This window comes from Protopterus annectens, chromosome 16.part0, assembly GCF_019279795.1.
Source record: "Protopterus annectens isolate FY-2018-M chromosome 16.part0, PAN1.0, whole genome shotgun sequence".
NCBI classification, from domain to species: Eukaryota; Metazoa; Chordata; order Ceratodontiformes; family Protopteridae; genus Protopterus; species Protopterus annectens.
Genome location: NC_056750.1, coordinates 154,375,603 through 154,396,166, shown reverse-complemented (window position 1 = coordinate 154,396,166; position 20,564 = coordinate 154,375,603). Strand labels below are relative to the sequence as shown.

The window sequence follows — 20,564 nt, the reverse complement described above, 5'->3', positions numbered from 1 at the left end:
CGTTTTATTCTAGTCCTGTATATGAGGTATGACGTTCCTTCTATGATCCATGAGAGAAATTTGATAGAAGATTAGGAAGCCATGTTGGCCAGCTATAAGGCACTGTATCTTATCTGCAAAAAGTTCATCTGCTGAGCAATCCCACACCCCCTATCAAGCACCTTATTCCACCTGTATATCTTTTGATAATGTTTCATGCATTGGTTTTCTTGCAGACTTGAGTCCTATAACTCCCAGTATGCATATCTGTCATATTTAGACATCAAGCATCTGCAAGTGATACAGAACTCTGCTAGGAAAATGAGATTTCACCACATAATGCTGATTCTGTGGTATCTGAATGACTACCAGCGCACTCATGTATCTCTTATAAACTTCTGTGTCTAATGTATTTATTCTCTCGCAACCTGATTCCCCACTTATCTTAAGGAGCTTCTAGGCTGGTGTTTATCTCTTTATGTTCTGTGTTCTTCTGTCTTGATAAAATGATTTGCATCCCTTGTCATTCTCTGCCACTAATCCTAGTCACTGAAGACATTCACTCCAGTGCTGAACACCCCATGGCAATCTTTCATTCCTCCAGCACTATCACCTAACTGCACTGTCAAAACCTTCCCAGTGGGTATCTCATTAACACTGGAAGCCTTTAAATTAATCTCACCCTGATAGGATCCTGCTTAATCCCACATTCAGTTGACATTTGGACTGTAATAGAATGTTTGTTTAAGAAACGCATCCCTCACCTGCTCACCATTTTTTCAAGACACTAATATCTTTCAAAGCCCAGGCTTGGCTGAAATGTTGGTAGTGGGATCAGATTTACATGTCAAATTCTTAATCCATGCTGAATCCAGTTATAAATATAGCTGAATCCAATAATAAATTATTCATAGCTCAGATTACTGCAAAAATTGATTTTCAAAGTCCACAAAACTAGATTTATTGTGGCCATTCTCCCATCTTCAGCTTATCCAAATAGTCTGTTTTTATTTATTGAATCCTCTACTGAAAATAATTCCTGGCAATGTAATTACTATCTTTCTAGGAGACTTCAACAGTAATCTATTATGTCCAAACAAAGATTGCATCCTGGAAGGGCTATCCAGCCTTGGTGTAACCCAAATGATCGAAACACAAGCTATGTTCAACCTCCTTCCTTCTTGAACAAATCTCCTTTCTGCTCATCTACTGAGTATTAATGGCCATTTTCACCATGCCTTCATCCTTTATTTATTTATTTAAATTTGTTTACCGGGAAATTCAAACTGGACACAGATCCATTTTCAACAGAAACCCAGGGAGAAAAGCTCCACACAAAGCAATGAAAGTAATACCCATAGTAAACATGAACAGCAAGGTTGTATGAAGGACAATTGTTATACATACACTAGTAATCAATACATGTAATAGCAACATTGTATACATACAAAATGGCCACAGAATATTTAGGGTTATCAATATGTTAAGTATAATCAGATAAAAATAAGTTTAAAACAAATACACCTTATAATCACTTAGAATTATCAGTTATTGCTAAGTACATTAACAGATATATAGTACAAATTCCCCAGATGGTGGAGTTAGCTGGAAGGGTTGGAGGAATATCAGGGGAAGACTGGAGGGGTGAAAGGGAAGAGATAGAATGTAACTGTGGTAGTGAAACATAGGAAGGTGTAGGTAGTTGGAGATGTATTTAGAGTTAAGAACTTTAGAAGAGAGACAGAGGGATTGAGTGGGTGGGCAGGGAGAGACAGTGCCTGCGGAGGAAGGTTGTAATGATCTTACTGTGGGAGGCAGTGTGGCTATGGGAGGGGAGGAGAGGAGAGGTAAAAAAAATCTATCTCATCAACTACAAACCACTTACAGCTAAAACTCAAATCTGATCTAGTAAGCTATCCTTAAATTGACTTCTGTCCATCAGCTGGTCCCAATTATATCAAACCAACATAGTAAACACTGCACCCCCTACTTCCCTAGGAGGCACTTGCTGATCTCAAGAACCACCACATTCCAACCATTAATTTTCAGCAAATCTGGTGGCTTGGAAAGATAAAGCCGTGACTATGTCCCAGGCAACCTGGGCTCAATCAGAAGTTCTGGTGTCAGGTAAAACTAGCAGGGGAAGATGGGTGTGCCCATTCGGGGTCAGGGGGTCAGTCAATTGCAGAATGTATGAATTCCCTTTTAGGGGAGTTTAGAATGCAAAAGTGTGGCCTGGGGGTAGGCATCAGCAAGCAAGTAACCAGTGGGTGTTAGCCATCATAGTTGGTGCAAGTGAGTATGGAGTAATATTGGGAATGTGTTGTAAGTTTCAGAATGATGAGATTTACTCATCCACCCATCCTGGGGGGGGGGTTAAATATAGTCATAGCCAGAATGCCAGAAAAGACTAAAACAACAATCATGGTTGCCTAAATGGCAGTTCTTACGTTCACATGGTTCTGGAGGACCTGCCAGCATAGAGGAACAAATGGTCTCATGTCCAGATAAGGAGGCTTGATGGGCAGCAGGAATGGAAACAAAATGCTTAGAAAAAATTCATTAAAAGTTTCAAAATCATGCCTGATAACCAATAAACTACTCTCTCTACCCATCTCAGAGATTATCTGAGAAAACTGTAGAGCAAGGCCCTCCCTGATCCATGGGGATAGATTCACCTTCCTAAGTAAAACTGCCAAAAATGTCATATAGCACTATGAAGCCATATATTTCTCTAAAAATGGATATCCCTGTTTTACAGTCTTAATCTGACAAGAAAGCAACTTACTCATTAAATAATTCCTGCAATTATCCAAAGCCAAGCATTTCCTCACTCCCTACCACAAATGTCCTTCAAAAACTTACTCACTTCCTTCAAAATTCTCCACTCTAGCCCCCTCTTTCATCTCTTCAAAACATTTCCTTAGAAAGCCATAGTCTTTTTCAATGGATGGCATACTTGTTATTTATTTATTTGACATTTGTTGACCGGGTTAGTCCAGCTGAGCAATAGCCCCTTTTCAGCAGAGACCTGCGGAGGAAAACCTCCAAAATAGAAAAACAAGTAGAAAAAGATCAGTTACATGCTAAAATATACAAATGAGCAGATTGTATCTAAGTTAAGCATAACACAGTACATAGTTCAAAACATGTCCTAGAAAGCATACATATAACAGCATTCATCCTAAATACAGTACAGTCAGTTTTGTACATATAATAATGTAGGAAAGTATCATAAAAGGTCATATGCATGTGGAAGCTTATAAAATATGCAAAATATTAGGGGTATTTAGTATATAAAGGAATAAAAGCCATAAAAAAAGGTCAGAGGCCAGACATCAGATTAGTGAGCTGAGGGTATCATCAGAAAAATGTTAGCATAATATTAGGGTGCCCCAAACCTGTTAGCACAGTATAAAGAAGCAGCAGGGAGAAGGGGAAGAGATAGGTAGCAAAGTTGTAAGGAGGGGAGATATCTTCAGATTGTTAGAAGAGAAGAAAGATAGTTGAAGTATGGAAGTTACGTTAAGTAGGGTCATTACATAGCCATTATATTTTATTTCAAATATATTTCCATTAAGATAATTCACTAATTAACGGTCAATAGTCCTCTTGGCTCTGGGAGCCTCTCAACATAGTTTAATAAGTACTGCAGCAAATTAATTATTAAATCACTCTAACACATAAAGTATACTAAATGCAATGAACTTAAGTGATGGCATAATTATTTATGGCAAAAAATTAAAATGCTCACGACAATATCCACAGAGCAACATTTCAAAGATGATAGCGATGTGAACTGTTCCTAAACATTACTGCAAATTTCACAAAACCAGACTAGAATTCAGAGTTTTTTGTTGTTGGTGAGCAGGAGATATCTGACAAAAGTTGCTGCAAATTCAAAGCATACCTCCAACAAACTAAATTCCTCTTTCTACATCTCCAAATTATTTTCCCCTGTGGTCCTCTTAATCTCATCAAATGTATCCCTCTCCCCACACTGATGACACCGTCTGCACCCCCTTCTATGGTCTCATGTTTTGCTTTGCCCTATGCCAAGCAGGCATCATCTCTAACAACTACATAGGTTCTAGACTCTTTGACATTGTTTCTGACCATACTGCACTCTACAAATATGGTACAGTGTTTGTAATGCAAGATTTCTGTAGACATGAGAAAAACATCTTCAGCATGCGAAAGATATGTTGTGTTGTACTGTACTATATCTTATTTATTTCATTATATCAGTTTTACCCCCCTCCAAAGATCAGCACCGCTTATAAATTACATTATTCCTGTCTAGAGCTATTCAGCTTAAACTTTCCCTCCTGCACAATTCATGATCCATGTTTTATGCACATGCGTGTGCTGGTGCCTTGTTAACTTTTAAATGATGCTAAATGTGCCTCGCCTAAAGGCTTGCTGAACACAATTTAAGCCATTGATCCTCTTTTCTTACTGTTACATATTTCCTCCTCTCTCTCGTTTTTAGCTGTACTTGCACTACATTATTCTATAAAATACTACCAAACAATTGCCCATCATTTTTGCATTATATTTAGACAAAGCTCATGTTTGAATGTGCATTTTTTTTTTATGTAAAAAAACTGTTTTATTTCAGAAAAAAAAACATATGCAACCAAACATCCTTGGATTTTCATACAAAATAACAGTTCCATATAACAGATCGATGTGACACAAAAACAGTAGTCATCTCAACAATATCTAAATTGAATAGCAACAAAGGCCATGTTTGATTCCACAGTTTCATGTTGGAATTTGTTAGACCAATTATTCAACTTATAACACAATTTTTAATGAAAATGTCCATAGTTCATAAGAATACCTTTTAGTATTAAAGAAATCAGTGCCCAAATTGTGCTCACAATGGTTTGGTCCAGTGAAATAAATGCCATCTACACAGTTTTCAGCTACTTCCATGTACAAAACTGTCTATTCTATTTTCAGCTGTTTAAGTTCCTGAAAGATTAACTTGTTCTTGCAGGTTCTCTGCTTCTGCAAGCACTTTTTAATGTTAAACTGAATGTTCCACATTATTATTTTTTAATTCTGCCACATTTTCTGTTTTTTGCTAAAAGCTGTTACCTGTAACTGACACTGCCTCTCAAAAAAAATCCTAATCTTCAATAAAAGAGTTTAGGGCTAAATGTTTTTCATACTACATATTTCAAATGCAATCTCTTAACAAGAAGACAAGTGTTGCATTTTTAACAGCAGAGGGCCAAATTTCCATTGAATTCATCTATTTCATGTGAGGCTGGGTTGTCAGTGGATCAAACAAATCCTTAGAATGATCCATTGACCCACTTGAGTCTAGTGTGACATCCTTGACCCATGCAGTGTATTTGTTACTAGTACATTACTCACACCCTCATTCCCCATAAATGCAAAATCATTAACTAGGGGAGTTGTAACCCAGCCACTGGGGATGCACAAGCCAGTACATTTCTTTGTGCTGGTCCGAAGCCCAGATAAATGGGGAGGGTTGCGTCAGGAAGGGCATCCGGCCTAAAATTTCGCCAAATCATTCATGCAGACAGCAGTAAATATTTACATACCGGACCGGTCGAGGCCTGGGTTAACAAGTTCATAGTTTAGTACTAGGCTAACTGCCCTTATGGGACATTTTTAAGCCTAGCCAATTACCCCAAGTGAGAATCAAACCCTGCACCTTGTGTCTGTAAGGTAAACACCTTAACCATTATAAAACGCCGGAGAAGGACCCGACCAGCCCGGCACTAAGCACACCAACAACCCCAACACAGTTCTTTTAGTTAAAATGCTGTTCCAGTAGAACCAAACTTTTGAAGGCAGTTAAGCTGTAAAATGAATATAGAAGCTCTCCACAAGATCAGATATAAAAGTTTAATTCCAACGAGAAACAAAGACAGATAAAATCACGAGCGCTTTCGCCTGGTCATACCAGGCTTTCTTAAGTTTCTTCAGGTTTCTCAATAACCATTATGCCAATCTCCCCCTAACACCGATCGCCACCAGTACTGTTAGCCAGCAGGGTGCTGGCGGAAATTGGGCTACTGTTGGCTGAAGGAGGAGAAGAGGGAGAAGGCATAGCCAAAGTCAGGAAGAGAGGAGAATGGCTAGGATTGTGGTAGTGAGGGTCGGAACATTGTATGCTGGCGGTATGACTGGTATAGGGAGAGAGATAGCCGATATGATACACAGAAGGAAGATTGGTATATTGTGTGTGCAAGAGACCAGATGGAAGGGGAGTAAGGCTAGGTGTATCGGAGGTGGATTTAAATTGTTTTATCATGGTGTGGATGGGAGGAGAAATGGTGTAGGAGTTATCCTGAAAGAACAGTATGCTAAGAGTGTTTTGGAGGTGAAAAGAGTGTCAGATAGAATGATGTTTATGAGGCTGGAAATTGATGGTGTAATGATGAATGTTGTTAGTGCATATACTAGTTGGGTGTGTGATGGATGAGAAAGAAAAATTTTGGAGTGAGTTGGATGAAGTGGTGATAACTGTAACCAAGGGTGAGAGAGTGGTGACTGGAGCAGATTTCAATGGGCATGTTGGTGAAGGGAACAGAGGGGAATGAGGAAGTGATGGGTAGGTATGGTGTTAAGCAAAGGAATGCAGAAGGTCAGATGATAGTGGATTTTGTGAAAAGGTTGGACATGGCTGTGGTGAATATGTATTTTAACAAGAGGGAGGAGCATAGGGTGACATACAAGAGTGGAGGAAGATGCACACAGGTGGATTATATCTTATGTAGGAGGGCTGGTTTGAAGGAGATTGGAGACTGTAAAGTGGTGACCTGGGAAAGTGTAGTTAGGCAGCATAGGATGGTAGTTTGTATTATGACGTTGCTGATCAAGAAGAGGAGGATGGTGAGGGCAGCACCAAGGATCAAATGGTGGAAATTGAAAAAGGGTAAATGTGAGGTGGACTTCAGGGAAGAGTTAAGACAGGCACTGGGTGGCAGTAAGTTACCAAATTGCTGGGTAAGTACAGCAGAGCTAGTAAGGGAGATGGCTAGAAAGATGCATGGTATGACATCTGGACAGAGGAAAGATGACAAGGAGACATGGTGGTGGAATGAGGAAGTACAGGAGAGTGTACAGAGAAAGAAGTTGACAAAGAAGAAGTGGGATTGTCAGAGAGATGAAGAAAGTAGACAGGAGTATAAGGAGATGAAATGCATGGCAAAGAGAGAGGTGGCGAAGGCTAAGGATAAGGCATATGAAGAGTTGTATGAAAGGTTGGATGCTAAGGAGGGAGAAAAGGACCTCTACCAATTGGCTAGACAGAGAGACCGAGCTAGAAAAGATGTGCAGCAGGTAAAGGTGATAAAGGATAATGAGGGAAACGTACTCACAAGTGAGGAGAGTGTGTTGAGCAGATGGAAAGAGTACTTTGAGGGGTTGATGAATGAAGAGAATGAGAGGGAGAGAAGGTTAGATGATGTGGGGATAGTGAATCATGAAATGCAATGGATTAGCAAGGAGGAAGTAAGGATAGCTATGCAGAGGATGAAGAATGGAAAGGCTGTTGGTCCAGATGACATACCAGTGGAAGCATGGAGTTGTTTAGGTGAAATGGCAGTGGAGTTTTTAACCAGATTGTTTAATGAAATCTTGGAAAGTGAGAGGATGCTTGAAGAATGGAGAAAACATGTTTTGGTACCGATTTTTAAGAATAAGGGTGATGTGCCGTGCTGTAGTAACTATAGAGGGACTAAATTGATCAGTCATAGCATGAAGTTATGGGAAAGAGTAGTGGAAGCTAGGTTAAGAAGGGATGTGATGATTAGTGATCAGTAGTATGGTTTCATGCTGGGAAAGAGCACTACAGATGCAATGTTTGCTCTGAGATTATTGATGGAGAAGTACAGAGAAGGTCAGAAGGAGTTGCATTGTGTTTTTGTAGACTTAGAGAAAGCATATGACAGGGTGCCTAGAGAGGAGTTGTGGTATTGTATGAGGAAGTCGGGAGTGTCAGAGAGATATATAAGAGTGGTACAGGATATGTACGAGGGTAGTGTGACAGCAGTGAGGTCTGCAGTGGGAATAACGGATGTGTTTAAGGTGGAGGTGGGATTACATCAAGGATCAGCTCTGAGCCCTTTCTTATTTGCAATTGTGATGGACAGGTTGACAGACAAGATCAGACAGGAGTCCCCGTGGACTATGATGTTTGCAGATGACATTGTGATCTGTAGTGAAAGTAGGAAACAGGTGGAGGAGACTCTGGAGAGGTGGAGATATGCTCTAGAGAGAAGAGGAATGAAGGTCAGCAGGACTAAGACAGAATATATGTATGTGAATGAGAGGAAGGATAGAGGAATGGTGAGGATGCAAGGAGTAGAGCTGGCAAAGGTGGATGAGTTTAAATACTTGGGATCAATAGTTCAGAGTACTGGTGAGTGTGGAAGAGAGGTGAAGAAGAGAGTACAGGCAGGATGGAGTGGGTGGAGAAGAGTGTCAGGAGTGATTTGTGACAGACGAGTACCAGTAAGAATGAAAGGGAAGGTCTACATGAGAGTAGTGAGACCAGCTATGTTATATGGGTTGGAGACAGTGGCATTGACAAAAAGGCAGGAGTTAGAGCTCGATGTGGCAGAGTTAAAGATGTTAAGATTTGCATTGGGTGTAATGAGGGTGGACAGGATTAGGAATGAGTATATTAGAGGGTCAGCCCAGGTTGGAAGGTTTGGAGACAAGGCCAGAGAGGCAAGATTACGTTGGTTTGGACATGTGCTGAGGAGGGATGCAGAGTATATTGGGAAAAAGATGCTAAGGATGAAGCTACCAGGTAACAGGAAAAGAGGAAGGCCTAAGATAAGGTTTATGGATGTGGTGAGAGAGGACATGCAGGTGGTTGGTGTGACAGAGCAAGATGCAGAGGACAGGAAGAAATGGAAACAGATGATCCACTGTGGAGACCCCTAACAGGAACAGCCAAAAGAAGAAGATGATTAACTAGGGGTGTTGTGCCAACAAATATCCACTTTATCTAAATTGGGTACAACCCTCTTAAGGTCTCTTAGAAGCTTGGGAAATTGGTTAGTCCCTTGTGGTATTTTGTATGTGCAGTGGTCCAGTACCACTCTTAAATCTCCACTCACCATGATTAGATCCATCAAATGAACTGATGGATTAACTAATTTATCACATTTACTAAGACATGTGGTGTCATATTCTTTATGGTCATAGAGGTTAACCAGAATTATGTTCCCAAACTGGATTTGAAATAAAAGTACAACCCATCTACCCAAATAGTCTGTAAAATCCCTTTCTTCTATCCACTAAAAGGCTTATTCAGTACCAAGGGGTAGCCATACCTTTAATATTCTAGAAAGCACCTTTATAATTAGATGTGCCCTTCCTGATACACAGTGAGGCCCCTGTGATGCATCGTAGTGGATTGTTTAGTAGGCACTATTATGATTAGGGCCTGATTGACCAGATGAAAATCTGTCAAGGATGTCACCTTAAAAAGGGCAAGACTCTGATGGAGATATCAGAGACAGGCAACTATACAATACACACACTAAACACAGCCACACAACTAAAGACAAAGGAGATTTCAGTAATCTCCTCCCATCCCTGCAGAGAGAATATCTAACACGTCATGGAACACTGTTCAGAGCAACTGCATGAAATCTTATAAAACCCTCTCATTTCAGTCCACCCCATTTACAGACATGCACCCTTGCAGTCATGCTTGCCACAAATTTTAACATTCATTCCAAGAGGTTGTTAGGCTACTACAAGGATTCATGTCCCAACCAGGGATGTGGAGTACCAATATTTGGTTCACAAGTTCACAGATTTATACTTGGCTAACTGACCTGAAAGGCCATTTTAAGCCTAGCCAATAACCTGAGTAGAGAACCTTGAACCTTGTGTCTTAGGTGAAAACCTTAACTATTATGCCAAACCCACCCTCCTTTAAGTCAGTTAAACTGGTTAGTAAAGTAACAGTAGTACCATAGTATTCTAAAATAAATGGAAAACATTAAGCATTAGACTGGAATTGCCCCAACATCTCCAACCAAACTTCAACAGACTGCATGTAGTTTAAGCTCTGTTGTACCTGCCATCCCAAGCAGTGCTTTACATTTTCACTTCTCTGATCTAGGACAAGAGATTCAGGTAGGTGAGAACTGTGGAATTGCTGTTTCAGCTTTATTCCTAACATCCTGCACTGTTTCTTGGTCTCCCCACTAGCCTTCAATTGACTAAGTTTCCTCCTACTGAATCTCAAGTGTAGAAAGTGGAGGCTCATCCAGACTTATGCTTTGTTTAGGGTCCTCCAGTCCAATTAAAAGGCTATAATGGTTGAATGTAGGGATTGGTGTAAAAAATAAAGATAGTCCTGCACCACAGGTATCACTTACAGGTTTCCCAGACATGTCCTTTTCTTTTTTCCATAATGGGAGATTTACCAATGGAGCTGTTTGATGGCTGATCTGTTTTCCTGGTATTTTGGCTTGTATTTGGGAATAATCAAGCTGCTACCACATAAGAAATGAGTGTCCCATTAGTTGTTTTGCAAGGAATAAGTCTACTTCTTTCAGGTCATGAAAAGCAATGTGCAGGCTCCTGTTAGAAAGAGCTAGGGCTCACTGGAAATCTCAGCTGGAATTGGAAGGCCCTTTCTCTGCATCTCCTTAAATAAGAAGACAAGTTAAAGATGTGCTATCGTCCAGCAGGCCTGCGACTGATGACTCTCTAATTTAAAATTGTTGTCCAGCTCATGAGCTTTATGTAAAATGGCCTCCCAAACATTATAGCATGAACACTTAATAATAAAAACGTCTTGAATTATTGAAAACTCTGGCCTTGGAAGCAGTCCGATATGCTTGTTCATCTGGGATGGGGTGGTGCTGGCTAGCTCTGACCTACTAAATAATATTGGTTCAGGCCCCACAATCTGCACTGGGAGCCCAATAAAGCATACATTTTTTTTTTGTCTAGTTCAGTTTTCAGGAGGCTCTACTTTTAGCTCCATTTGCTTGATAGGAGTATATAAACATTGTAACTTTTGGGACTGGGTTTCAATGATAGCCCTTTTCTTCTGTAGCTGTTGCATAGGTCCCTGGTTTGCTTGAAGCTGTACCTCTTGGTTTGCTGTGACCATTTCAATGTGATGGGTGTGCATTGTAGCACTCTTCATTATACCAGAAAGTGTTTGTTGCAACAGTACATCAGGAAGCAGTAGAAGAGCTCAGCTGTGGAGATCTCAGATATTCCATTCTTATCCTCACTGGTTTGCAAAAGTTGCATGTTCTGACATGATGTAAGTATGGGTACATGATAGTTAAATATTCTGCTTTTAAAGTCTGTGTGTCAAGAGTAACATGTCTAGGCAGTGACAAACGTTCATGTTCCAAAAATATGTTTCTGAATAACGGTATTATTTTTGGCATAGTTTGCCTGAAGCAATATTTTGCCTTAATAGAATACGTACAGCAGTTTGCTGACTGTTTAACTCAGTAATTAGTGCCAGGTACACAACATCCTGCATGCCCTACTTAATAAATGGTAAAATGCCATATTCAATATGAAAAATGTTTTTATTACAGGGAATTCTCATGAATGTGCCCCTTACCTTGAGAATCTGGGATAAATCCAGAAATGATAAAGAATATATAAAGAAATATAGTATGATTAACTGGAGAAGTTCACAGCAAAAGAAATACTAATAAACGTAGAAGAAGTTTATAATTATTTCCCTTATTTATTAAGTATAACTGAATACCATTTTTCCCCAAATCACCACTTTTAGGAGGGGTTAGGAAGGATTGGGGGGAACAGAGAAAAATTTTGAACCAAAATCTGAGTGGTCTCTACATATTGTCATAATGATTGTAAACTGTCAGTTGGACAAAACTCAGACTGTCATAATACTTCTTAGCAATGGGTCTTTTCTATGCCATTCTGTAAAATCTTTATTGTATATCATTATAACAAGTCTGCCGTCAGGAACAAGAATCTATTCTTCTGCAGTACTGTGCATTGCTTCAGTCCTTACCAAAAGAACACAATAAAGGAAAAAAAACTAAGGGTAATGCTGCTCAATGCCAGAAGTCTCAATCTCAAAATGCACGCACTCGAGGCCCTTCTCAGTATGGAGAACATCGATGTCTGTGCTGTGACAGAAACCTGGTTCAAGGCTCCTGAGAGCACCCCAGCACTATCAGGTTTTACCTCATATCATGTGTTCCGGCCCCAAAATCGGGACAGTACCAAGAAAGGAGGGGGGGGTATCCATATTCATCAAGGACACCCACACCTCAAGATTGGTGGCAATGCACGATGCATCAGAGACCATCCAGGTGCAATTAACCATAGGCAAGACTGGTCTGCAGTTTGTAGCATGTTACAGGCCACCCTCGCAAACTCAGGAACCTCACATGGCTTTCCTGAAAACACTGGAGGGGATAAATGTATCTCCGAACACCATCATACTAGGTGACTTCAATTACCCTAATATAGACTGGGAACACTACTCAAGCCCAAACACTCTAGCCCAAAAGTTCCTGGAATTCATAAACTCAAATGCCATGGAACAACTAGTCACCATCCCCACAAGAGGAGAAAACATACTTGATCTCATCATCACGAACATGGGAGCACAATGTTCAACACCGGAAGTATACCCCTCACTGGTGAGATCAGATCACAAACTAATCTCGCTGGAGGTCCTCATCCCGCCCCCACCTGAAATAAAAAAGACCACAGTAAAGAACTTCTCGAAAGCCGACTTCACACTTCTAAAGACTAGTGTGGTCTCCTTTAAGGCCCCCGAGCCGGCGGTAAACATTACTCAAGCCGCTGAATCACTTACAAATGCCTTCTACCAGCACCTGCAGGACTGCATGGATCAGGCAATCCCAAGCAAAACAAAGACTCTTTGTACCAAGGGCAAGTGTCTAGTCTGGTGGACCTCAGCCATAAACAAACTCTACAACAAAAGGAGGAAGCTACTACAAGATAGAGCAAAATCCTTAAAAGGTAAGACACCTTTGATCACTATAAGTAAAAAGCTAAGAGCTCTCATAAAATCATCCAAAGCAAATTTTGAGAGAAAAATAGCTAAGGACTCAAAAGACAATCATAAGGCCTTCTTTAGCTATGTTAGAAACCTGGGAGGAAACTCCCAGATATGCTCAGAATTAGTTCAAAATGATGTGAAGATTACTGATCCTACAGACATTGCCAACATACTGGCTGACAGGTTCAGTGCAAACTCCCCCCCCCAAAGGAGAGATATCTATACCAAATGATTGTAGCCCCCCAAACATCTCTAATGCCCAGGTGAGAACTGCTCGCTCCAAGGCAAAAAACACAGCATCCATGGGACCTGATGGTGTCCCCAGCTGTGTGCTCCATGAACTCAACGAGGAATTAAACCCGCAGTTAGGACAGCTGTTTAATCTTAGTTTCACCTCCGGATACGTACCCAGGGAGTGGCGCACAGTGACTGTGGTCCCACTTCACAAAGGCGGTGACTCCACCGACCCTGGAAATTACCGTCCCATTAGCTTGACAAGCCTTATCTGCAAAGCCATGGAGAGGATCATAATGGATCTCATAAATAAAGACATAGGGAATTTGCAGACTTTGGATCCAACCCAGTTTGGCTTTGTCAAAGGCAGATCATGCCTTTTAAACTTGGTTGACTTTTTCAAAACAGTCACCAAGGCCATTGATGAGGGAAAGGCAGTCCATACAGCCTACCTCGACCTGGCAAAGGCCTTCGATACAATACCCCACTCGGGTATCATTGAAAAACTCATCAGCTTAAATGTAAACCCATACATCACAAGATGGGTTGCAAACTGGCTGAGTGACGGAACCCACAGGGTCAGAGTTGCTGGCGCCATGTCAGACTCAAAGCCTGTCACAAGTGGTGTCCCACAGGGCTCAGTCCTGGGCCCACTCTTGTTCGGCATCTACTTTTCCGAAGTACAAGCAAACACAGGAGGGTTATGGCTGACAAAGTTTGCAGATGACTGCAAACTGGGCGCCATAGTCGACAACACATCCGACACAGATATCCTTCAGAAGGGTCTCACAGAAATGGATAACTGGTGCCAGAGCCATGGCCTAAAGTTAAATGCCAAGAAATGCATAGTCATACCCTTCGGGAAAAACAAGGTTACCCCTAGCTACCATATAGGTGGCAATCCACTGAGCACAGAAGAAGTTATCAGGGACCTGGGGACCCAGGTTGACAGTAACCTTTCATTCGACACTCATGTTGCTAAAGTAGTTAGGAAGACCTTCTACATTGCCCACCTGATCATGAAGGGATTCACATCTAGATCAAGGGAGGTCATAGTCTCCCTATACTCATCACTCATCAGACCAATGATTGAGTACAATGCCCCATTCCGAATGTATCTGACCCGACACTTGCAGCAGCTGGAGAGGCCACAAAAGTTCCTCACCAAAAGGATAAAGGGTCTCAAAATCTGTCTTATGCTGCCCGACTGAAAGAACTCCAGCTCTATTCAGTCGCCACCGCTGCTCAGAGGTGACCTGTGCCTGACATACAAGGCCATGTCAAACCCAGATTTGATGAACATGCTTCACCTCAAATAATCTAGATCCCTCAGAGCCACAAGGGCGGGAGACTTAAACCTCGACACGGTTATTAATAGGACGTGCTGGAGGGATAGATTCATCACCCAAAGTCTCCCTATGCTGTGGAACAAAATCCCGGTATATGTGAGGCAGAGCACCTCGCTGGCCTTGTTCAAGAGGAATCTTGACCAATGGATGGGAGATCGCATATATACCCCAGGGATTACCTCAGTGTCACTGCTCGACAGAGGCACAGCAAAATAATGGGCATAGTTTTTCCAAACTAAAGGGGTGGCGTAAGCCACAAAACTATGGGCTAGGCTTGTAAATGCCCTCGGGCAGATAGCCTAGTATGAACCTATGAACCTATGAAAAGTCATCATGTTTTCATCCTACTGTCTCTGGTTTCTACTGTCCACAGTGATGCCTTTGCTGAAACTACAGATTAAATTAAGAAATATGGCTGTATAGTGAGTTGAGGTATATAAACTTTAATTTCTTATTTAACTGAAGACATTTCAGAATGTGTTGCACTAAAATTAGTCCTGAAATTGTCTTAGTAAGTTTGCAATGAAACAGAAAATAAAATCGTTCACAGACACGAGATGCAGACAAAGAGCCACACACAGACACAGACACACACACACACACACACACACACACACACACACACACACACACACACACACACACACACACACACACACACACACACACACACACACACACACACACACACACACACACTTCTTAATCCTTTTACCTGCTCTGATGGCATAATGCCTTGACTGTAACCCATACAACCTGAGTCTGAGTGGCGGCTGAGATGTTTCCTGCAGTTGGAGTGGTGACAGGGTGAGCTTGTGACAGGGTGAGTTTGGAGGTAACACCTTCTTATTTCTTCTCAGAGGGAGGAAAGAAAGATATTTACCCAAGAGTCTTCCTGGTGTTATATCTTCTGAGGAATTCTCAGGATATCAGCCCAGGGAATGGGCAGGGATTCTGAAAATGTCATCCTTGTAGGTAGAAACATTCTTAGCAATACCATTTAAATGCCCATGTCTAGCCACATATTGTCCAGGTATGAAATATTGTGGAGTCCACTTACCTACACAGTCAGAAACTACAAAGCTTATAACTGCATGGTAACCCCTCCAGCTGATCATCCACTCACTGGATGCTGAGATAGTAGTTCAACTGCTACTGTCATCAAGACTAGGATGCTACCTAACTAGGGATAGGGCCAGAACATTGTAAAATGCTGCTATACTGTGCGCATCTAGGCCCATTTCCTAGCATGGTACAGAGCTGAGAATTATTCCAAATCATGATGACACTGAGGGACAATGGTGTCACATGCTGGAGCAATACTAAACTCAGTGGTGTGTCCTATAAATCCTATAAAACATAAGACCTCAGCAGAAACACAGGAGAGCATACCGAGGACATTAGAAACACGAGGCAAACACAAAAAAATACTTATAAATCCTTGTAGCTATTGTCGGTGTTCGTAGTGTAAATACATCAGTCAGAAGAGTTTCCTGTCACCTTTGATGATGAATAAAATAAATTATAAAGATAATCTATGTAAAAGATGTAATATAGAAATTAATGCAGACTGGGCTCATATGTTTTATGACTGTATAAAATTGAAAGAATATTGGAAGTCAATTAATGAATTTTTGCAGGCTCTTTTTACAGATAATTTTATTATTTCTAATCCCTTATATAATTCAACACACCTGTACCTCAAAGTGTTAAAAAGGTTAAGCTTCCCTTGTTATGGTCTATTCTAGCAGAAAAATAATAACCATAAAAGACATGCATCTGGAGCATTTCTCCCCGGGCCTCCGCTGAAAACAGGCTCTGTGGAACCTAGTCGGACTTTCCCGGTCAACAAATGATAAATAAATAAATAAAATAAATAAATAAATAAATACCTATTTTAATTACTTGTATAAAATTGTTATGATATTTTCTTGTATGTTAAAAACAATAAACTTGTTTTAAAAAAAAAAAAAGAAGAGTTTCCTGGCAGAACATATTTATTTATTTATTTATTTATTTGCAGTTGGTTTACCAGGATAGTCCATTGGGCCAAGATGAACCCATTTTCAATGGAGTCCCGGGGAGAAAAGCTCCAAAAACAAGCAAGGTTACAATAAGGTTTTAGATTGCAATTTTTACAAATGTTACAGACTAGTGCAAAACATTACAAATAGTACAGACTAGTGAAAAACATTACAGATGATACAGACTAGTAAAAAAGGAACATTACAGTATAAATACTGTGAAGCCATTACATCTTAGGAAGCTTGCACTTAAGAGGTACATTCTAATACATTCTTTGTAAATAGCTTAGTAAGTACAAGGGAAGGATGTATGAGTTAGGAGAGAAAGTAAAATGGAAATTGCCAGTGTAAGGAGGGGGAGAGAAAAGTAAAATGGAAATTGCCAGTGTAAATTATGTGGGGTGGGAGCAAGAACATTCCCACTGGGATACTAGATGTGAGTGAAGAGATTTTTTTAATATAAAGCGGTTAGAGGTGGTACGAATGGATGGAGGTAGAGAGTTCCAGAGATGTGGTAGACCATAGGATAGGAGATTTCTACCTGGGGGACGAGTTGGTTTATACAATTCGATTAGGTTTTGGTTGTTAGACCTTAGTACTCTGTCAGGTAGGTGCATTTTAAAGGCAAAGGAAAGGGAGGGACAGAGGGAGGGGTTGAAAATGAGCTTATGTGCAAGAGTAAGTTGAGTGTAGGTGAGATGATTGGATAGTTCTAGCCATTTTAGTTTTTGGAGAGAAGAACAGTGGTGGGTGGAGGACTTATGGCTGGTAGCGAACTTGGCGATTTTGTTGTAGAAAGGTGAAAGATGTGTTTTAATCCTATCCCTGTAATGTACAGAATGTCTTTACTAGAACCAGCCTGTTATACTGCTTTATTGTTTACAGGATAATAAATTAGTGGCTTATCTCTGAGAACACTTATGGTTATGAAACAATTATATGTCAGTGGTGGCACATTCTTTTTATTTCAGTGTTTGAAACATAGTATATAAGACCCAGATGAAGAACATTACTTTTATTTTCTGAAAAAACATGTTATAAGAAATTATAAAAATTAAAAATGCTTACGATTCACATTGAACAGGGTTAGGATATGATCTGAAAACAAATTCAGGATTAGCACTGTGGTAACGAAGTGGAAAGATTCCACCAACTGTGAAGTCTCCATTTTTGATGATTCCCTCTTTCTTCCAGTTTGGCAGTGTACATCCAGGATAAGGGAAGAGGGCAGTAGCTACCGGCATTAACAGGACAAACAAATACTCATACCATGTTATAACCAAATTAGTTAATCCTGAGGAAGTCTTGCTTCTCATTGCTCTGGACACCTGTTATGTTACAGAAATAATACAAAAGTTAAGGATAAAATTACCAGGTCCATATAAGCAAGGGAGTGATGAGGTATACATATAAAATGTATTTTACATACCTTAAACTTTGTAAAGTAAGATCCCATGTTATATGAGCCATCAGCTTCAGGAATGGTGTTTGTTTAAGAAGAACACCATTGTGCTTTATTATGCATATATCAATCTATTTAACCAATATATCTGTCTATATATATATATATATATATATATATATATATATATATATATATATATATATATATATATTCATGGGTCTCTATCACTTTATAGAAGACCCTTTTTAGCAAATCACTATTTATTAAACTCACTTAATCGAAAGCAAACTTCACTGAAGGATCTCATCTGTGATTTTTTTTACCTGGGAAAAAAACTAGTCGACCACCTACTGACTGGCACAAAACACTACAAAATTTAAAACCCATAAAAGTGGGGGCCTTTGCCTCTACCCCCAACTAAATATACCAACTCTGAAATCATACTACAGTGGGGAAAAGGGAACATTCCTGATTATGGACAACTACTCTGTTTTCTCTTTTGTAAGTTGAATATGTCTAAGCTCATATGTTCCAGTTGTTAAAATTTCTTTCATCTTACCGTTGTAATTCACCTTACTCATTATCACCACACCACCCCCCTTATCAGGTTTCATAATTCGCATATGTTTCTCATCACTAAGTCTTTCCCACTCCAACTTTTCAGCCTGAGTCATATTATTTTCTATATATTTCCTATACATACTGATATTACATATATCAAGTTCACACAATCTTTCAAGCAATTCAAGGGTGGCATGGATCTGGGGTTGTAAGTGCTTGAAATATTCTTGTTTGTCAGAGAGGGTGGTGTATTGTGCCATCTGATGTTGTTGTGCATGTTTTTATATAGGTAAAACTGACAGGAAGCTTAAGTCACATATATATATATATATATATATATATATATATATATATATATATATATATATGAACATTTGAGAGATATTAATCTTAAAAAAGCCCTGTCTAAACACTGCGCAGAAAATGAAGGACATTGTTTTAAATTTATAGTATTGGAAACTTTACAGCTAAATGAAAGAGGTGGAGTGTGGTCTTTACTATTAGAAAGATGTGGAGAGATGACTTACTTGACACTTTGAATATATATGGAATTTGTTTTAATGATAAACAGGTGGACATATGTATATATTTTATTTTATTTTATTTTATGTAGATTTGCTGTAAAAATGAATTTTATGGAATTTTTCATCATAAATGGAATTAGGGGGCTGTGTCTTAGTCTGCCTTTGTAATGACTGACATTTCAAAGGGGTATATATAAAGCTAAAATTTGATGCTGATACTTTTATCTGATAACGTTTTTTTTGTATGAAACAAAAATGCTTATTTTTTTTTTTTATGACTAAATATTTGTTTGTACTTGCCAAGTTTGCTGTGGATTTGTTCAGCTATAACATCTGTGTGGAAATATTAAGCTCATATTTTTGCAGTCCGTTTCTAACAAGAGTGACTGAATTAAACTGCCTTCCCTTCCCAGAGGCAGCTGGACTCTTCCATTTTGTGAACGGGTATTCTTGATGTTTGTTCTACTTTTTTATATTTCTGAGGACAGTGTATGGGCTACTCGATTAACATGAGTAGGTATATATATATATATATATATATATATATATATATATATATATGTGTGTGTGTGTGTGTGTGTGTGTGTGTGTGTGTGTGTGTGTGTGTGTGTGTGTGTGTGTGTGTGTGTGTGTGTGTGTGTGTGTGTGTGTGTGTGTGTGGAGAGAAGTATGTGTATATGATATGCATATATACATAATACCATGTGTGTGTGTGTGTGTGTGTGTGTGTGTGTGTGTGTGTGTGTATATATGTTTATATATATGTGTGTGTGTGTGTGTGTGTGTGTGTGTGTGTGTGTGTGTGTGTGTGTGTGTGTTATATATATATATATATATATATTATATATATTATATATATATATATATATATATATATATATTTGAAATATATATCAAAACATACTGCAATGAAATATTAATCTAAATGAAATTACAAAACACAGAAAAACTGAAATGTTTGTGGACAGTCATTAAATACAGAGTATTGCTAATGCAATGATAATCACTCAGTGATGTCTAAAGTGGCTGAGTACATGCTTCCAAATATCAGACTATGAGGAAATTTGAAATTTTGCTAAAAAATGTTGATTAAAGTCAATGTAGTTAGGGTTAAACTGGACATTGGAGCAACATGCAAAATGATGACTGACTGCAGTTATACAATGTTGAATTTAAAAAATTGTGCAGCGGTAGCATTGTTGCCTTAGAGCAAGAGGTTCTCCCATTTGATTCTCAGCTGGAGTGCCTTCTGTGTGGAGTCTGCATGTCCTCCCCATGTTCAAGTAGTGTTTGAAAGACATGTGTGAATGGGCGTGCCTTTGTTGAAGGTTGGGCATCGAGCTGGAATCTCGGCACCGTATAAATCTACTGCCAATCATTAGCAGACCGGAGTTATGCTGTGGCGACCCCCTAACTGGAAAAAGCCTAAAGTAAAACAAA

General features: G+C 39.6%; 1 protein-coding gene across 1 annotated transcript in view; it reads right to left on the bottom strand.

The window, feature by feature from the left end:
* The window catches only part of LOC122790541 (extracellular calcium-sensing receptor-like), a 557,593-nt gene extending 554,657 nt beyond the window's left edge, over positions 1–2,936 (bottom strand). The window contains exon 1 of the mRNA XM_044058091.1: positions 2,845–2,936. Coding sequence (XP_043914026.1) covers positions 2,845–2,936 — 92 coding nt within the window. The remainder of the gene's footprint in view (positions 1–2,844) is intronic.
* Positions 2,937–20,564: the final 17,628 nt, after the last annotated feature.